At 35.5% G+C, this 20,781-nt stretch overlaps 1 protein-coding gene across 1 annotated transcript in view; it reads left to right on the top strand.

The window, feature by feature from the left end:
• Positions 1-20,781, top strand: part of TASP1 (taspase 1) — a 238,758-nt gene that overhangs the window by 202,124 nt on the left and 15,853 nt on the right. The window contains exon 13 of the mRNA XM_011370299.2: positions 7,746-7,819. Coding sequence (XP_011368601.1) covers positions 7,746-7,819 — 74 coding nt within the window. The remainder of the gene's footprint in view (positions 1-7,745; positions 7,820-20,781) is intronic.

Raw genomic sequence — 20,781 nt, 5'->3', positions numbered from 1 at the left:
AAATGAACTTATCTTTATTCAATAAGGAGTAACTTAAACACTGTGCAAAATGTCCTAGGGTAAGCGATTCAATCCAAGGCTAAGGAGCAGCAGCTGACTTGGCAACTGCCCAGCCCAAGACAGTTCTGATTTTAGAGTTCTGTTTTCCTTGCAAGAAAGCCTGAGATGTGAAGCCAGACAGAGAGGTTTTAAATGGATGTGGGAGCCAGTGCAGCTGGGGGTTGTTAACAATTGGAGAACAACATTTTAAAAAAGGTGGAGGTGGCGGAGGGCTTCTCTGGTCAGAAAAGAGAAACCGTTAGGATAGAAAAAAAAACTTGCTTGGAAGCCTGGCAAGGAAAGTTAGTTTGACTTAATTTAAACAGTGTGTCATTTGAATCATTTTGAGAGAGAAAAAGGTATTCTGGAGGTGGGGTGGAGGTGAGGGAAACAGCATCATACAAGGGGTAGCTTGCAGCTCTAATATTAATCGGTAGAGGTGGTGATTTAAATGTCACTAGGAGGCAAAGCCTTGCATAAGTACTAAAGGCTTTCTCCTAGAGTGGAGGGACACTAAGACTGAAGTAGAACCGCTCTCGGGCATTATACCCGTAGGTGAATTGATTTGTCGCAAAGCATTAGATATAACTTTCCAGAAAGGCTGGCCTCAAAGATGATGTACAAATCCATTCTGAATATACCTATAATGTCATTAACCTGTCATTCTTGTGGGACACATGGGGAGCACATTCCCACCTAACACATTCTCCAGCAGTGGAACAGATCAGCAGTCTTAACCTTTTTTCACATTACGCTCGTGTGATGCGATGTGATGTGCTGTGTTGTGAAGTCACCTTGTGGAGAAGAATCCTGCCAAATTCCTGTGCTCATCTTTAACAGTAAAACCCATTCAGGAAATTATTTTAGCATAGCTTTGGGTGTTCTGCATGTTTTCTGATGGAGATCTTTTCATGGTCTGGGCTATTCCAGTAGCCTCACAACCACTGGGCTTTGGCTTCTTAAAAAAATAAAAGCCTTTACAAATCGGTAATTGAGGTGTAAACAGTCACAGTCACCAGCCACTAGGAAAGGAATGTTGTCATTACCAAAAGTCCAGGAACTTCTTTAAGTGGAAATGTGCTTCAGTTTGCACACCAAAAGCTATTATACATAGTACTTTCACAGGCTCAGACCAGTCACTCCAGGCTATTCATTTACTTTATGAGTTGCTTGAGTTCATGGTCCCCTATATGTAGTAATTACACGTGGAAAAATCCTGATACTATGATATAGCATCTGCCTGATTTGCAGTATTATTAGAATCGTTTTTAATACTGTTGTAACTTAATTTTTTGTGTTTGGGACAATTTCAGATTTAGTTCCTAGAATCAAAAAGCAAATTACATACTTTTAGATATCATTGATGGTAAGAAATGCTAATTAATTTTTGCTAAAATATTAATTTTTCGCTGAAATATTTTTTCTCTCTGAGCCAACTTTGTACTACTCTTCGCTGGGTTTTAATTATAATTCAGAACTTAAACAGTTTTGAAAGTTTTTGTGAGATAAACTTTCCCTTTGAGGCAAATAAATGTTTTCTACTCATTTATAAAAACTTATAAAGGTTTTGACTTTTTAAATTTCTAATGGAAATAAACACTAGTTTTGTTCTGATTGCTCTTCGACTATAACAGGCTTTTCTCTAAATACATGTGCTCAGTAGAAATTGAAATAGGGACTTATTCATGGCCCTTCATAATATTTGATCATGTTTTAGTCATGAGACATGAAACAATTTGAAAGCATTAGATCAGTTTCACATCATAATAAAGCATTCGCATGAAGGACAATTAAAAATATATGCTGTTGTCCACGTCCATGAGTCTCTATTTTTTTTTTTGTCCTATTTGTTTGTTGTTTTTAGGTTTATATCCCACATATAAGTGATATCATGTGGTTTTCAACTTTTTTTTGTCCAGCTTATATCACTTGGACAATAGACTAGTGGTTACCAGAGAATATCGGAGTATGGGGAGAGAAGGGAGGTAGATGGGGTAAAAGGGATCAAATAAGTGATGACAGAAAGAAATCTAACTTTGGGCGGTGAACACACAATGCAATATATATATGCCTTACTGTTGAATTGTACATCTGAAACTCACTGGATTTCATTAACGAATGTCATAATAATAAAAATAAAACAATAATACATATGCTAACATCCCATTACATCTAATTTCAGTAGTTCAGAATGTCATAAACTAAACAGGGAAGAAGTTAATCCTTCATAGATAATATAGATTAACAGAGTAGTTGAGATTCCTAGGGACATTTATCAAAAACAGAAAATAAATAAAAACAGGACAAAATTCAGACGTTTGAGAGGGCTATATGGTGAAAAATAGCCTGCCTTCCATTCAACTCCCTGAATCAACCAGTTCCCTCTGTAGTAGCAGCCGCTGTAGCCAGTTCCTAAGATATTGAGATCTTCCAGAGAGATCCATTTGTTTACAAACATGTTCGTCCATGGTGCCCATTTATTTTCTTTAACAAAAATGGCAGCACCATCTCTATATATCATTCTCCACTTTGTCTTTTATATTAGATAAACTATATATCTTGCAGAATAGTGTTTTTTCAAACTGGAGCATATCCTGTTAATGAGGTCTAAAGTCAATTTAGTGAGTCACAAGCTGAATCTCTTACATGCAGTGGATAGACTACAAAGAACCCAATAGAATAGACCAATGCATTGCAAGTAAAATGGTAAGTATTATTTCATGAAATTTCAGTAAAGAAATGTGTGTATTGTGATATGTGAGGCTTTTTGGTTTTGTTATTGTTTTACTGTGGTTCACAGTTAAAAAGTTTGAAGAACATTGTAGATAGTTTTCCATTACCCATGTAGAGCTTCTTTCTTTGTTTTCAGTTGTTACATAGTATTTCGTTGTATAGAGTATCATGGTTTTTAATATACTCCCACCAATAGAAAATTAAGCTATTTTCTTTCTATTAAAACTACTTCAATGCATGTCTTTGTAAAGATGTTATACATTTAAAGACATATCTGTAGAATAAATACCTAGCAGTATAATTGCTAGTTCAAAGAGTATGTCATTTTGATAACTATAGTCAATCACCATAATTTGCAAATTCCATATTTGTTAATTTTCCTACTTGCTGAAATTTATTTGTAATCTCAAAATCAGTACTCCTGGCACTTTCACAGTCATTTGTGGGCATGTGCAGAGTGGTGACAGTTTGAGTTGCTTGATACATTCCTAGCTAAGATTAACAAAGGTGATGCTCTGCCTTCTTGCCTCAGCTCTCTTACTGTAAACAAGTGTCCTTTTTGTGTCTGTTTCATGTCACATTTTTGTGCTTTTTTGTTGGTGATTTCTGTTTAAAATGGCCCCCAAGCTGTCTCGTGTTCCTAAGTGCAAGGAGGTTGTGGTGTCTTGTGGAGAAAACATACGTGTTAAATAAACTTCATTTAGGTAAGAGTTATAGTGCCGTTAGCCATGAGGTCAAAGTGAATGAACCAACAATACTGTACATCCAGAATAAAGAAGAAGAAATTTACCGATCTGTATGCTCCTCCAGAAACTGCTAAAGTACCATCCATGGTGCATAATGAAGCCATGGAAAAGCTGAAAAAGTAAACTTATGGATTCGTGAGATGATGGCCGATAAAAAGAGTGTAGGGGACAGCATTGTTGTGAGGCCGAAAGCTAAAGAAATTCATGAGCAGGTTATCCAGTGTCAGAAGAATGTTACACTCTTCTTGGCTATTATAAAGATGGCATATAATTACTTGTGAGAAATATATATTAAATAAGATGTCTTTAAACAGAAACACATAAAATAAGATTACTTATTGATTGAAAATGTTTTTACCAGAGACTTGCAGGAAACTAACCCTGTATTTTCTTAGGAGCAATAATGCCATATTTGCTAATTCGGTGATCGGATGACATTATATAACTACCATAAATTACAAGAATGTATTTCCAAATGGCTGTACTCCCGTCGTCATTAGATGAGAGTGCTCCCTTCACCTCCAGCTAACAAAAAAATGTTGTTTTAAATCTTTATATCTGATAACCTGATAGTTGAATAATGTTATCCTGTGATTTTAATTTACATTTCTTAATTGAGTAGGTAAAATGTCGACTATCTTTTTGTGTTATAGAGCCATTCATATTGCCTTTTGTTCATATATTTTTTGCTTTCTCTTTGGATATTTGTCTTTTTCTTATTGATTTGTAGCAGATCTTTATATATTAAGATAATTATTACTTTTCCAATGCTGTGAATTGGAAATATTTCCATAGTTTGTCATTCATCCCTTGACCTTTTTTCCCCACATGGCAAAGAATATACTATAAACATTTTTTTAATATAGTTAAATGTATCAGTCTTGTCTTTTATGGCTTCTGGATTTTGTTATAGTTTTAAAAGCTTTCTTTAAGAAATATTTAAGAGTCGTTTTTGTGTTTGATGTTTTGTGGTCTTTTGGTATTCGTAAGGAATTTAATCCTCTTAATATGTAACACTAATCGTAAGTCCTTTTCAAGCTGAGTAATAGAATAATGGAAGATCACAGGTTTAGGAAACCAAAAGTCCAGTTTTAATTCCAGTTTGCGCACTCACTAAAATGACCTAAGCTGTGTTACGTACTTTCCGTGAGCCTCAGGTTCCCCATCCAGGCTTTCTGAGTTCTACAGAAGACAGTGCCTGGCATATGACAGATTCTGAATATTAGTTCCTCCCTCTCCTGCTTCTCTGAAGTCCTTGATTAAGAAATAACTTGTTAAATTAAGACATGTATTAAAAGAAATAAAATAGGGTTTTTTACAAAAATATTCTATAATTTAAATTGTAAATAATTTCTGCTGAGTTTCTCAAGCTAGCCTGCACTAGCTATATGCTGAACTGATCACCATAAACTGATTTGAATTGTTGGTATTAATGTCAGTACAATGTACCTCTTTTTTTGTTTGTGAAAAAGCGTTAAATCTGAATTTCTAGGCATTGAGTTACTTTCTTTAAGGACTCCTAAAGTCTATATCTAGAAAATTTATTGGAAACCCTTCAATATAAAAACATTTAATGTGGTCAGTCAGCATACCCAATATATTCTGTTTGTAAGTCTGAATTTGTTATATATTATATTTCCTTAGCGCAGGCTATATTTTTAGAGGTAATAATACAGTTTAAAATAATCAAAATTGTGTCTTTAAAAAGAAATATAATGCAGCGTTTTTATCCTTTACTTTCATGGTTAGATTGACTATATGTCTGTGAATTTCTCTTGGCTAATTCATGAGCAGTTAACTACTATAACATTTGGGATGTAAGGAGAAGTTACAATTTTAGAAATATCTTAACTTTGTATTTATGAATACAAGTGCACTGTCACAGCTTTAGGGAAATTCAGTAAGACTTCAGTGCCTTTGCTCTATTAAGCAATTTAGAATATCCCAGACCTTGCTCTGGACTTCAAGATTTTTGAAGTTCAAAGGAGATGTGTGAGGAAGAAAAAACATCTGGTGAAGAGAACTTGCTTTGTTGCGTGACACTGTTTTCCTGCACTCTTCAGTAGAGCGTCTGTTGAGCAGGTTGGCAGGTTTGATAATTAATTAATGATGAGGGAATGAGCCACGTATCTGAGGAACTCAGTTTTGCCCCTTACTGCTTCTTTCTTCCCCACATGTCTGGCAAAACCTTCAGAGTCTAGGATCACTGATCCCACAGTTGTGTCTCAACTCAAACACTTGTCTTCAGGCTTAATTAGCTTGGAGATATAAACAGATGGATGGCCTGGGACCCAGAGAGTTTAGTGTTGAGCAATGCAGTTTTATTATCAGGGACTTTTGAAATTTTTGTTCGAGAAGTGCCTCAAAACTTAAAAAATGTCTTTAAAAAAACTTAGAATTTTGAAAGTATGTACTGAAAGGTAACCAGTTTTTGTGTTTATCTCTGTATGTTTGTGAATTTTTCTTTTTCTAACTTAATTTAGGTATAATTTCAAACTTACAGAAAAATTATGAGAATAGTACAGGGTACACCCATGATCCCTTTATTCAAATTCACCTATTGTTTTCATTTCCCCCATTTATTTTGCCATTTTTACTTCCTCCTTCCCTCCCTCTTCCCTTTACACACACACACACACACACACACACACACACACACGCGTGGACACACACACACACACATACGTACATTCTTTCTGAACTATTTAAGACCAAAATGGAGATTTCAGGGGTCTTTACTCCTAATATTTCAGTGTATATTTCTTAAGAACAAGGTCATTTTCTAAATCATATACAGACATCAAAATCATAACATATAATATTAATACAAACTATTATCGAATCCATAGTCCCTTTTCAAACTCCATCAATTATCTCAGTAATGTTCCTTATAACACGCCCCCACCCCCAGTCCAGGATCCAGTCCAGGATGACATGTTGCATTTAGTTGTCGTGTCTCCTTTGTCTCCTTTAAATGTAAACAGTTTCTCAACTTTCTTTGTATTTTTTGCCTTTGATGTTTTTTAAGAGTTCAAACCAGTTATTTAGTAGTGTTCCTATATCAGATTTGTGTGGTGTTTCCTCATGCAATTCTGGTTCTGCAGTTTTGGCAAGAATATTGCAGAAGTAGTGATGAGTCTCAGGGTGTCTTATCAGGAGGCACATTGTGTTGATTTGTCCCTTAATTGGTGTTGTTAGTGTCGATCATTTAGTTAAAGTGGAGTTCATCAGGTTTCTCCACAGTGAACTTGCATTTTTCCCCTTTAATAAGAATTTTATGGAGAGATACTTTGAGACTATGGAAATAGCCTGTTCCTCTTCAAATTTTCACCAACTAGGTTTAGCGACCATGATGGTATACTAACTCTGTTATTTTTTCTGTATTTATTAGTTGGCATTTTCCTGCAGGGAAGAGCTTTCTCTTCTCTCCCGTTTGTTTATTAATTTATTTGTTTGCATTAGTATGGGCTAATTGGTTCTTATTTGTTCCGTGGTGATAATTCATTATTATTATTATTTATTTTGACACTTAGATTGACAGATTTGGCTAGTGGGAACCCCTTCAGCCTGACCGCTGGTCCTTTTGATAAGTCCTCATCATTCTTTGAGTACTTCCTTACTTTTTGGCACAAGATGTTCCAGATTCTTTTTTTTTTTTTTTTAATTTTTTATTATGGTGACATTGGTTAATGACATTCAGTAAGTTTCAGGTGTACAATTCAACAGTATCCAGATTCATTTGATGTTTTCTCTGCCCCAGCCCTAGAATTGACATTTCTCTAAGGAATCCTGATTCCTTTTCACGCAGAATGGTATTTAGAAACCAAGACTTGCGCACACACGCGGACGTGTGTGTGTGTGTGTGTGTGTGTTAAAGGAAACTACGTTATGGAATATTACATTTACTAAATCACTGTGTACTGTACGTATGAATGTGTGTGCGCGTGCATGTGTGTCTTTAATGTTACAAGTTTCAAACAGAAGAGCATTTATTTTACATGTAATAATCATAAGTTTTAACAAGAAAGAAATACATTTTTCATTTCACAGTAAATGGTATTACACAGTTTTGAGTACTAAATCATCTTGACATTTATGAAGGAGCAAATGGAAAGTAGGGAACTGAGTGTGAAGTATAAAGCTATCTTTAACTGTTCTGTTAAAAAGCAAAGATCTATTTTCCGTCTGTGATCTGAATGTGCCTATTTGTGCTCTCTTCCGTGGCAGTGGAATTTCTCTGGAGCCACACGACGGAGAGCATGTGTGTTGGGTACATGTCAGCCCAGGATGGGAAAGCCAAGGTAAGCGGGAAAACTGGGACGTAACCTGTAAACCACACAGCCATTGTGTAAACCTCTAACAGGCTAAGCTGATACACATAAATGTTTTCAGCTTCTTTTGGGCAGCAGTCTATGATTTTTACGAGAATTTGATTAAGAACAGGTAATGATCCCAAAGAAAATCTGCCGTTTTTTTTATGCTTTGATGCTGAAGCAGGGAGGATTAGGAAAACATTTTTTTTCCCATCTCGTTCTTCTTTGTCCATTGTGAATAATTGGAAAAGAGGAAGGTGGGATTGGGAAGAGAAAATGGGAGTGAAGCTGATGGGCCGACATGACTGGGTGATTTTGCAAGGAGTGTTGGAATAGATAAAGGAAACCAAGGCAAAGAAAGCCGAGTGCCTGGACTGCATTCTGCATGTGTGAGGGCAGAGGTAGCTGATGTGCTTGCAAGTACGACCTGGCTCGTGCTCCGGTGTGTTCTGGCATGCCCTGGCATGGTGTCCTCGTGGGCAGAGGCAAGGACCGTGGCACATATCCTTCAGCGAGTCCCAAGAATCACATGAACACCCACACAGCCCCTTTTGAGTTGCTTGGCTTAGAGTAAGAAACATAATTTGTGGATTTTATTTTATACTCGCCTCATGTTCTTCTTGTTCATAAAATTTTTAGAAATAGCTGTGGCACATGATGTTTACTCGGCATTAAAATACCTCATTTTCAAAGCCGTGAAGTTAGGCAGCCTCTTGTTTAAAGGACAGGATTTATTTTCCACATTTGAAAATATAAGTAAAGAAACTTCTGATATAAACTTTCTGATAGAGATTAAATCATTAACAAATTACAGATACATGTAAGAAAGAGTAGTTTATTGCTTATTTGTCGTGAAACACCCATTCAGACTGGCCTCTGCACATGATCCAGCAAGCTGGCAGCGTCACAGGGCTTCTGTGAGTCCGGCGTACGAGAGCACCTCATTAGACAAGGATTGGCTTACATTTGTGAAACTAGGACTGAGCTCCCCCTCCTCTTTGTATCACCCTCACCTAATACAAGATTCATATTGTATCAGCAGACCTGTTTCATAAGAGTATGAATAAAGATTGCTTTATTTCATAGATTACAGAGAAGGAAATTATAACTGCCCATTTTAAAGAGGATTTACAGGTTTAGAGCAACACTAACTTATAGAATTTTCTGTGATGATGGAAATGTGTTTCCCAACAGGATAGCCATTAGCCATATGTGGCTCTTAAGTACTTGAAATGTGGCTAGTATGGCTGAGGAACTGAATTTTAAATTTGACTTAGTTTATGTTTAAATAGCCGTATGTGGATAGTGGCTACCGTGTTGAACAGCATAGGTTTAAGAATGAGTGGGAAAATGGTTATTCGAGTATTTTCAGAACATTCTTTTCTTCTCAATGACAAAATAGTTCCCAAATATAAAATAGGCCTGATAAGCCACAAGAATCCTTGCACAAGAATGGCTTGCAGCCGTTTATGTTTCTCTCACCCCTTACATGTTGACTGAGCTAAAATTGCTTTTTAACAAAAGAACATTGTATGAGGTGGACCTTAATACTGAAGCCAATCTGGTGGGGTATGGTCATATTATTAAGTCCCTTGTGTTGAAATGTTCTTGTTATCCCTGCTGGTTGCCTGTGGAAGACACCTTACTATTTAACATGAAATATGGTTGGTAAAGAGAGGGGAGTCCTGCCTTGAACCCTAAGACGTTTGGCCTCTAGTTGCATTGCTTGACATCTGGTGGATGTGTTTTTCATATTGCTGGTAAATTCTCCAGCTGGTAGTCTTGATTAGGTCAACAGATACAGCTGTTCCTCTTGCCTCACTTGTAAATTATGTTTTTGACCTTCTTTACAGAGAGTCAATCCCTCTCCCTTTCTTTCTCCTTTGAGCCTGTGGCTACAAATGCTTTCCAAAAAAAAAAAAAAAATCCCCAAACACTAATGCTTTGGCTGCTGAATTCTATTGAATACACACACACACACACACACACATGCACGCGTGCGCGCGCACACACACACCCCCACCCCCATCTCTTCTGTCCTAAAGGCTGGAATTTTATTGTATCGTAAGTAAGACAAAGTTATAGATGAGAAATGAGAAGCTGGGCTCAAAAGAGAAAGGGCAAAATTTATATTCTTTTTAAAAGAGTAAACCTTTGGCCTGTCCTCCTGGTTTCCTGACTTCTGTTAAAGACTTGTCGAATTGGTGGCACAACTGTTCAGCATGATAATCTCACATAATGTTGAGAACCATGGTAGCAAAATGAGAAACTAGGCATCTTTAAAATTTTTTTTTAATTAATTTAAAAAATATTTCTAAAAAGTTTCTTTTCTTTTTTTTAATTTGTCTTGCTTTCCAAAAATTGTCTTCTTTGTGCTTGTTACCAAATTCAGAAACTAATAAATCCACCTGGCCATTTGAACATTTTATGTAAGCTGACTATGTTTAATGCAAGTTGAAATAAAGCTCACCTCAAAATCTTACTGCTTAAAAAGGCTGGATAATAATCGATATCATTGTAACCAGAATCCATTTATAATTTGAATAAACAGAAGTAGGTTCTTTTACAGGTTTTTCTTTTATAAAATGTTCTTTCAGTTATATCATTTAATTTTTAAAGTCTTCTGTAGCCTAAAAAGATACGTCTTTTTATTGAACAAAAATTAGGGCATTGATACCAGTTGGATTTAAAAATCAGATTGCTCATATGGTACCTAGAGAGCAGTTAATGAACAGTTTTTAATAAACACCCAATGTGTACACTAATGTAATATGAACAGACGTTAAAATGGACATGGAGCTTATTCAAGTATAATAAGTGAAACCAAGCTTTCTTTTACCGTGTAGAGGTCACTTTTTATAAAAACTCGTCCTTGAGGAGGAGCAGGCTATTTTGTGGCCTTAAAGTGTCTCCCCACAGATTTCTTATTAGATACAGGAGAAAATAATAAGTATACAATGTAGGAACCAGGTAACAACTTGGCTGCGTGGTCAAAATTATTGTCATCAGCAATGGGCAGATGGACATCATATGCCTCTAGATGTGATAACTTGAGAAAGATACAACATTACTTTTGTTCAAGGGCCAGCTGTATTCTTTCCTTGTGTGCGTGTGTGTGCGTGTGTGTGCGTGCGTGTGTGTGCGTGTGTGTGTGTGTGTGTGTGGTGAAATAATGCATTTTATTTGTAAAAAATAAATTTTGCTTTTTTATTATGAAAATGATATGTGCCCATCTGATTTTTTATCATTATTATTGTACCTATGGTGTGAATATACCATGGTTCACTTAACTGATCCTCTGTTATTAGACATTTAGGTTGCTTATACACAATGCTGTAATGAACATCTTCGTACATAAATTATTCTCTCTTTATTTCTTAGAAGGGAGCCTAAGACTTGGAGTTTCTGGGTCAAAAATGATATTTTTTTAGCTTTTGCTACATTTTGTCAAATTGCTACTCTGAAAGGTCGTAGCAATTTTTATTCCCACTAACCATGCATGAGGGCAGTGGCCTTCTTCAGGTAGCATTGGAAGTTGGTTATCGAAGGGGTCAGCTGCATTCTTAAAAAATATCAATGTCATAAAAGATAAAGGCTACAGAAATGTTCCAGGTTAAACAATACTGAAGAGTTGTGACAACTAAGTGCAATAACTATCCAGGACTAGATCCTATACAGGAGGAAAAACCATGCTTTTGGTGCATTATCAGGTCAATTTACGAAGTTGGAATATGGGTGGTAAAAATTGTTTTATCATTGTTAAATTTATTTGATATAACTGTACTGTGTTATGTAAGGAACTATTACTTTTAGGAAATACAAATTAAAGTATCTAGGGGTAAAGAACAATAATATATGCAATATCTTTTGAATGATTCAGAAAAAAACGTGGATGGATGTATAGATAGCAAATTGCAAAGCAACTGTAGCAAACTATTAATTAACAATATGTGAACCTAAGTAAAGGATATTTGAGTGTTCCTTGAACTATTCTGTAGTTTTGAAATGATTTTCAAATAAAAAGTTAACTATCACCCTTGGATATTATGGCACATTTGATTAGTACTTTGGGCCTTACAGTTGAAATGAACAAGTATTGGAATGGATGCAATGCCAGGAATTTGGAACCTGGGTTCTCCCTCTACTCCTTGCACAGTGAGAGACTTGGTGTGATCATGCTGTCTCTCTGCATCTCACAGGACTTATCTGTAAAATGGGAATAAAAATAGCTTACTATGCCTTAAGTCCTGCCCAGGATAAGGTATGCGATAGAAACAAGGAAGCAAAATCTTATGTCTGAACATAGATGACTGATCCCCCATTAAGTCCTTCATATATTATGGATATATTGTATATATTATGACCCTTCACCCTGATACGTGCTTCCAATCTGCAAAATTCTAAATTCTACATGCCAGATTACATAAGCAGATATGTTGCTATTCAATTTTCAGTAGGATTTTTGTGATGCCAATGTATCTACCATGTTTTGATGAAGACAGTTTCTGGGACTTCTTTAAAAAAATTCTCAGTAGTTATCTCTTTAGAAAGGATAGCACAGATGATATTTCTGAGACCTTTTTGTTATAATTAACTTCTCAAATAAAGCCATAGGAGGAAGACTTTACAGTCATGTGCAGCTTAATGATGGGACATGTTCTGAGAAATTCATCATTAGACAATTTTGTCATTGTGTAAACATCATATAGTGTACTTCAACAAACCTAGATGGTATAGACTACTACACACCTAGGCTACATGGTATATACCATCTTTATGGTATAGCCTGTTGCTCCTAGGCTACAAGCCTATATAGCATGTTACTGCATTGAATACTGTAGGCAGTTATAGCACAATGGTAAGTATTTGTGTATCTAAACATAGAAAAGATGCAGTAAAAATATAGTGTAAAAGATTTTTAAAAATGGTACACCTGTATGGGGCGCTTATTATGAATGTACCTTGCAGGACTGGAAGTTGTTCTGGGTTTGTCAGTGAGTGGGTGGTGAGTGAATGAAGGCCTTGGACATTACTGTACCCTACTGTGGACTTTATACTGTACACTTAGGCTACACTAAATTTATTAAACAACATGAGATTAAGTCAAGCAAAAGAAAAACTGATACAATCAAGAGACACTGTAAACACAAGATGTAAGAAGCTGCTGCTGCAATAACATGGCATACTGTTTTATAGCAGAATTTTTTTATAAGTAGAAATAGTACACTCTAAAATAACAGTAAAAATAAAACAGTAAATACATAAAGCAGTAACAGTCACTTATTATCATTATCAAGTATTATGTACTGTATATAATTATATATGCTATACTTTTATGTTTGATTGGCAGTGCAGTAGGTTTGTTTACACCAGCATCAGCACAAACACGTGAGTAATGCATTGTGCTTTTACATTAAGACAGCTAGGACATCAGTAGGCAATAGGAATTTTTCAGCCCCATTATGCTCTTATGGTACCACCATCATAGATGTGGTCTGTCATTGACTGAAACATCATTATGTGCCCCATGACTATATAAAACTTGAGGTACACAAGAAAGAGATCAAAAGAAGTGAGAAAGAGACTTCCACTTCTAATTAGGATGAAGAAAGTCACAAGAGGCTGTTGCTCCTACTCCCAACAATGAAAATGAGCTGGATGAACTATGAAAATTATCCAAAAAGATGAATATGCTAAAAAAAAAACCTAAACAAACTAAATTTCAAGAAGAGAGAAGCCCTTTCTAGGAGAGAAAATACTCTTGAGTGCTTCATTCCTGGCAGAGCAGCAAGAAGGGGAGTAAAATCGACAGATGAGTATAAAGAGAAACCAACCAAACTTTTAATGAACAACATTCATTGGCAACATGTGAGCTGATGTAACAGATTAAAATCTCGAGAAGTCCCAGTCACAGGGTGAGTCTTATACCCAATATTAGTTCATCCCCATGAAGTCTTCAGGTGAGCACACCAAAGGGCAAGGAACTGAGAGTGAGTCGTCATGGTGCATAGGATTTTCACCAAATGCATGGCTATGGCCAAAGAAATGCTGGAGGCAGAGCAGACAAGCTGAGAGATGTATGCCATGGCACAGAAATCTGGGGGAGGTTATCAAGAGCAAAGAGAACACCTAAACATCTCAGAAAGTTGATGCCTGACTATAAACTAAAGGAAATCTTCCGTGGTTAGAAGGCCGGCAGCTAGAGTATAAGACAGAGAAGTCTCCAGAGTCTCACCAGGGCTCAAATCCCAGACTGCTTAAGGGAAACTAACTGATCCAGACCTCAAAATATTAGCCAATAATGAACATAATCTAAAACTGCCAGAAAGCCCAGAACCAGCTCAGGTAGAGATTAGGTAGACTCAGAGTCCTAACCTAGTGGAAAGGGTGTGTTATTTTCTTAGGATAAATATTATTCGTTTGAAATATTATTTACTGTTTTTTACATGTAATGTCTGTCATACAAAAAAAAAATTTATGTGTCCTTTGAAGAAGTCAGAAAAAGTGATTTATACTGAAGAGAAAAATTAGTCAATAGAAGCTTACCCACAGATGACCCACATGTTGGGATTAACAGAGAAAGACAATAAAATAATTATAATAACTATAAAAAAGAAACAACAAAATGGAAATGGTAAACTGAAAAATACACTATTAGAAACAAAGAATTTATTTGATACCCTTAACAATAGACTGGGGTGGAAAATATGTTTAGTGAACTTGAGAACCAGTAAATACAAATTATCCAAACAACCACAAAGAGGAAAATGAATTTAAGATACTAAAGAGAGTATCTGTGACCTGAGGAACTATAACAAGTGGTCTAAAATATGTGCATTTGCAATTATATCCATAAGCTTCTTAATGTTGCTCACGAGGTAGCTCTAAAGTTCTTGCACTGCTGTAAGATAATTTGTGCTAAAGCCTTTTTAATACCTAGAGTAACAAGTTTAAATATAATAACTAAATTTGCAACTAAACTAAAAAACAATACAAAGCACAAAAGAAAGAACTACAAATTACTCAACCCAAAAATAGGCAGGAAAAGAGGAACAGAAAAGCAAAGAACATATGAGACAAATAGAAAACCAATACCAAAAGACTTAAACTCAGCATTATCAATAATTAAAAGTGAATAAACATTCCATTTGTTTATCCAAGTGTTATATTTTTCAGTTGTTAAAAATTTTACAGTTATACTTGACATCAATATTATATTAGTTTCAGGTGTACAGCATAGTGATTAGAAATTTATATAACTTACAAAGTGATCTCTCTGATTAATCTAGAACCCTCCTGATACCATACATATTATTGACAATATTCCCTATGCTGTACTTTACATACCCATGATTATTTTGTAGCTGTCAATTTGTACTTCTTAATCCCTTCACCTTTTTCACCCAGCCCCAAATCTCTCTTCCACCTGGCAACCATCAGTTTGTTCTCTGTATCTATGAGTCTGTTTCTGTTTTGTTTATTTTATTTCTTAGATTCCACATATAAGTAAAATCATATGGCATCTGTCTTTCTCTGTCTGACTTATTTCACTTAGCATAATATCCTCTAGGTCCATCCATGTTGTCACAAATGGCAAGATTTCATTCCTTTTTATAGCTGAGTAATATTCCATTATGTATGTGTCCAATATCTTCTTTATCTAATCCTCTATCAAGGGACACTTAGGTTGCTTCCATATTTTCACTGTTGTAAACAATGTTGCAATGAATATGGGGATGCATATATCTTTCAAATTAGTATTTTGGTTTTCTTTGGATAAATATCCAGAAATGGGATTGCTAGGTCATAAGGTAGTTCTATTTTTAACTTTTTCCATAGTGGCTCCACCAAATTACATTCCCACCAACAGTGCACAAGAGTTCTCTCTTCTCCACATCCTCACTAACACTTGTTTGCTGATTTATTGATGATAGCCATTCTGACAAGTGTGAGTTGATATCTCATTGTGGTTTTAATTTGCATTTCTCTGACAATTAGTAGCATTGAGCATCTTTTCATATGTCTGTTGTCCATCTGTAGGTCCTCTTTGGAGCAATGTCTACTCAGGTCCTTTGCCCATTTTTTAATCAGATTGTCTTTTTGGTATTGAATTTGTGAGTTCTTTATATATTTTGAGTATCCTCTTATCTGATATATCATTGATGAATATCTCCCATTCAGTAGGTTGTCTTTTTATTTTGCTAATGATTTCCTTTGCTGTGCAAAAACTTTTTAGTTTGATGTAGTCCCATTTGTATTTTTGTTGTTGTTGTTGTTGTGTCCCTTACCTGAGGAGATATATCTAAAAAAATATTATCAAGAGAGATGTCAGAGTTTACTGCCTTTTTCTTCTAGGAGTGTTATGATTTCACATCTTACATTTAAGTTTTTAATCCATTTTGAGTTTATTCTTGTATATGGTGTAAGAAAGTGGTCTAGTTTCATTTTCGTTTGCATGTATCTGTCCAGTTTTCCCAAAACATCGATTGAATAGGCTGTCTTTACCCCATTGTATGTTCTTGCTTCCTTTTTCATAGGTTAAAAGACTGTATAGGTGCGGACTTATTTCTGGACTCTCTATTCTTTTCCATTGATCTATTTGTTTATTTTTATGCCAGTAACATGCTGTTTTGATTATTATAGCATAGCCTTTTAGTATAGTTCGATATCAGGTAATGTGATACCTCCAATTTTTTTTTCCCCAAAGATTGCTATAGCTCTTTGATCCTGGAGCCCCTGCTTTATAATCTGGGCAGGTTACAACTCTGACCCTAGGTATTCTTATCTTTAAAGTGGGGATATTTCTGATCCTTTTATAGCATTTTAAATATTAACTAAATAATATAACTGAAGTGCATGTAATAGATGCTACATAATCATGATGGGTGATGATGGCAGTGGTAGTGGTAGGAGGAAGAGGTGATGGTAGAAGTTGTATAGAATCCCTCTTAGGGCCATCACATCATGCAACTCCGCAGCCTCATTTATGCTGTAATTTTACTCCCAAATGTGCCATTTACATTGCCTATGTCAAGAGTGATAACCTCCTGGATTTTCACCCTACTCTTCTGGTGGAGATGGTGATGGTTATTACATTTTGGCAATACAGAACTCTAACTTGTAAATATAAACCAACTGAAAAGTGAATTCAGAGATCTCAGAAGAGAAAAAATTGTTTGAAACTACATAAATAGATACACCCCTTCCCCAACTCTACAATTCAGGCCGATAGGGTGGTAATGGAACCTTTTAAAAAAGCTATCTGACTAGAGAACTACCATCTTGACAGCATCACAAACTGGTTTTTATGAAATCTAAGATTTGCCTGCAGCATTTCTGTTAAGCTCACCTAACTGAATAATTTTTCCTTTAAAAGAGGGAAAATATTTCTTTGCTAGCTACTGTTGAATTTCTTTTGCATGAACCTTGAACATGGAGGCAGTCTTCTTGGATTCCACTGAGCACTTGAAAGTGGAACACTATAGGTGTATTGACTTAAAAGAGACTTTACTTCCATGATAGTGGCCCATGGAATTCAATCACTAGATGGATTTATTGGATCATATTTTAGATTTATGAAGAAACACCTAGATACAAGTTGACCTTAGTCTAAACCAAATTTTAACTACTTTTGATAATGTAGTCCCCATGTTACCCAACCATTGAAGGAATCTGATCCCTGGCAGGAAGCCGACTGCCTCAGGATGGTGGGTTAGGCACCACCACCAAGCTATGTACTAAGAAAACATCCCAGACAGCTAACTTTGGCAAGTGCACTTATGAAACACAAGGCAAAGTGGCTAATCAGTGATTTTACTTGTACTTTTTAAGCTTGCCCAGAATTTCAAATATAGAAAATTGCTTTTCTTTTCCATGCTTTTAGGACTGCCAGGATGATCTCGTTGGGTCTATTTAGAAAGTTCTTTAGACAAACAGGAGAAGATTGTAGAAGATTGAATATGTGCAAAAGAAACTTTAAGACAGAAGTTTCCTCGGCTTCAAGTTTATTTCTAAAGGTAGTTGGTAATATTATTTTTGCCTAATTAGGCTTACACCATCAGTTTCTTCCAAATGTTTCATTTGACATTGCTCTAAAGTAATAAATAGAATAAACACAAAGAGAGAATTCACCATGTTGGCAAGAGCATAAATCTTCTCAGAGGTATTAACCATATTTATCCAAGTAAATCTCATTTTAATCATAGTGTAGGGTCAGATCTTTACAGAGATAAATATGTCTATTACTTGGACCTATAAATCCCCATGTTAATTGAAATGAATAAGCTTCCTTTTTTGTTATAGCAACATGAAAAATAATGAAAATATGGCTTACTCTACCTCTGCATACTTGTATAGTCATTAGTCTACATAGTTCACATCAGGTGTGAACTTCACATCAGAATGTCACCTTATTACCTTGTAGCACCCAACATTTTAGGAAAATGTGTACTTGCCCAAAGAAGATACATGTCTGCTGTTTGCCCACAGGACACATTACCATGACATGTAACTGAGACAAATGTCCTCAAGAATGATTAACCTTATTACCCACAGTAATTATTACAGAATGGTGTTTTCTTTCTTTCTTTTGGTTGGAAAGCCGTAGACAAATGATGAAAGGAATCTCTTCTTGCTTCTTTAATAAACAAAAAAGGCCATAGTCTTGGTCATGTCTCTTATTTCATGTTATCTTCCTAATGCAAAACAAGGTATTGGTTCTATGATTGTAAATATTCAGGATTACTTGTTGATTTTATGTTGTAAAAACTTTTATATACATTCTTAAAGAGTTGAGTGACAGGAGCTGAATCTAGCAGGCATGTCATATATGTGAAGGTGGTAATGGCCATACAGGGTCTAGAGTATGTCGGCATTCCACAGATACATCTTTAGTGAGTGACTCTATGTTGAGGTTTAAGGTAGAACTCTTGAGTCCAAATAATCGTTTGGACACACCATTTCTCCACCCTGTCCTTCCTTCCCAGTAACCTCCAGATTTGAGATCAAAAATTAGATTCATCACCAGATCACCTTTTATAAAAAATTGAAAATGTTTACACAAAAGTTTTGAATTTATATGAAATACAAATTTTGAATTAAAATTTTATATAAAATTTAAGCATTTTAATTTTTCATAAAAATACAATTATTTGTCTCTTGACTTATTCTTGACTATAAGAACATTAGATTTGTCAGCACCGAGACCCACTTCCTATGCAGCTAATGATTGGAACCAAGTGGTAGCCACCCTGTTTGCTGGGGCCTGGGCACTCCACTTGGACAGTCCTATACCTGGCCTGCTTCACTCACAGTCACTTGAGACTGATCCATGTTGTAGAGTTTGAACCGTAAGCAAAGTCTATCTGCTAGCATACATTTCCATTGTACTACCATTCATTCAAATAATATAGTTTCTGTCTTTTTTTAAAGCTTTCGTCTTGGAGTGTCCATTCTGTCTAATCCTAAAGATTAAAACTCATTTATGATAGTTATAGTGTATGACTTTTATGTCTTATAAGTAAAACAGTGGTGTAAATTGGTGAAAATTTAATATTTTAGTAGTAACTAATTGAGACATTTGGAAACAGTTGAGCTACTCTTTATTTACACATCTTTCAAATACTTCTGGATGCAATAAGTGGTAGGTACTGACGATTTACTTTTATGCTCTTGAGCTGTCATCACTGTACTGTACATGTTTGGACTGTACTGTCTGCTGCAGTGTTGAAGGCATAAAAAGAAACTTAATTTAGGATGAGGGCTGTATTAACACTTTGCTAGTAGAAGATGCTTAAGTACTTGGAAACAACTTTTCTTTACTTGAAATAAAAAATTAATGTCATTTTAAATGTGCCTCCTGTAACAGATGAAAACCCAGTAATCCCCTAATTTGTTCCATTGATAGCTTTTATAGATATTATGGTAAAATCTTAAACCTGCCAAATTATACTGCTCCATTAAAAATGTTTATGATGTGTATTTTTAGGACAAAAATGGAAGACCTTGGCAAAACAAGCTCTTAATAGGCAGTTATTAAAAAGCCCCAATAGTTCTCGACTAAAACATACTTCCATCCCAAATATCTACAGACATTCAAAGCCACATGGTCAAACAAGAAAGCTTGGTCTTTAAGGTGATGACTTCTTAGGTATGACAGGTTCCTGAATCTAGTAATTTATATTTTTGTTCAGTAGGCCATATTTGGAGCAAAAACAAACAAACGAACAAACAAAAAGCCCAAAAAACAAAACAAAACAAAACAAATAACATTTTCACCATCAAAAATGACAAAAATGCATTTTTTCCTAACCTCAGTTAATCAGTGTTAGAGCTAATCAGAGGTTTATTAATAGTGACTGATAATGATTGACTAGGAAGTAAGCCTTAACTCTTTGCCTTTAAAATTTAAGCTATTAAAGAAACTTAGTTTACCTAGGACTAGAATTAAATTGTATAATTCATGTGAATGATGATAATGACCTGGACTAGAGTGTTAGCTCTACTAGTGGTGAGAACCAGTTGGATTCTGTGTATATTTTAAGACTGAGCCAGGGAGATTTGCTGATGGATTAGATAGAGGTATGAGGGAAATAGAGAAAGCAACAATGACTCCTAAGATTTTGGCCTGAACAATTGGGAAAATGAAATTTCCATTTACTGGGGTGAAGAAGAAGGTGAGAGAAGAGGAGGAAGTTTTGAGGGGAAGTAGAGAGAGCCTAGTTTTGGACATGTTAATTTTGAGATGTCTATTAGGCATCACATGGAGATGCCCACTAGGTAGTTGGATATATATGTCAGGTGAGAGGACTAAGCTAGAGATATATATTTGGGAATCACAGCATAGAAATGCTGTTTAAAACTACAGAGCTTCATGAGATCACCAAGAGAGTGAACATAGACAGGAGAAAAGATCCTGTGGAATTCCTGTGTTTATATATAAATTGGGGAGA

Source organism: Pteropus vampyrus, unplaced genomic scaffold (assembly GCF_000151845.1).
Source record: "Pteropus vampyrus isolate Shadow unplaced genomic scaffold, Pvam_2.0 Scaffold7, whole genome shotgun sequence".
In the NCBI taxonomy this organism is placed as follows: domain Eukaryota; kingdom Metazoa; phylum Chordata; class Mammalia; order Chiroptera; family Pteropodidae; genus Pteropus; species Pteropus vampyrus.
Note: the sequence above shows the minus strand (reverse complement) of the source record. Positions and strands in the feature narration are given on the sequence as shown.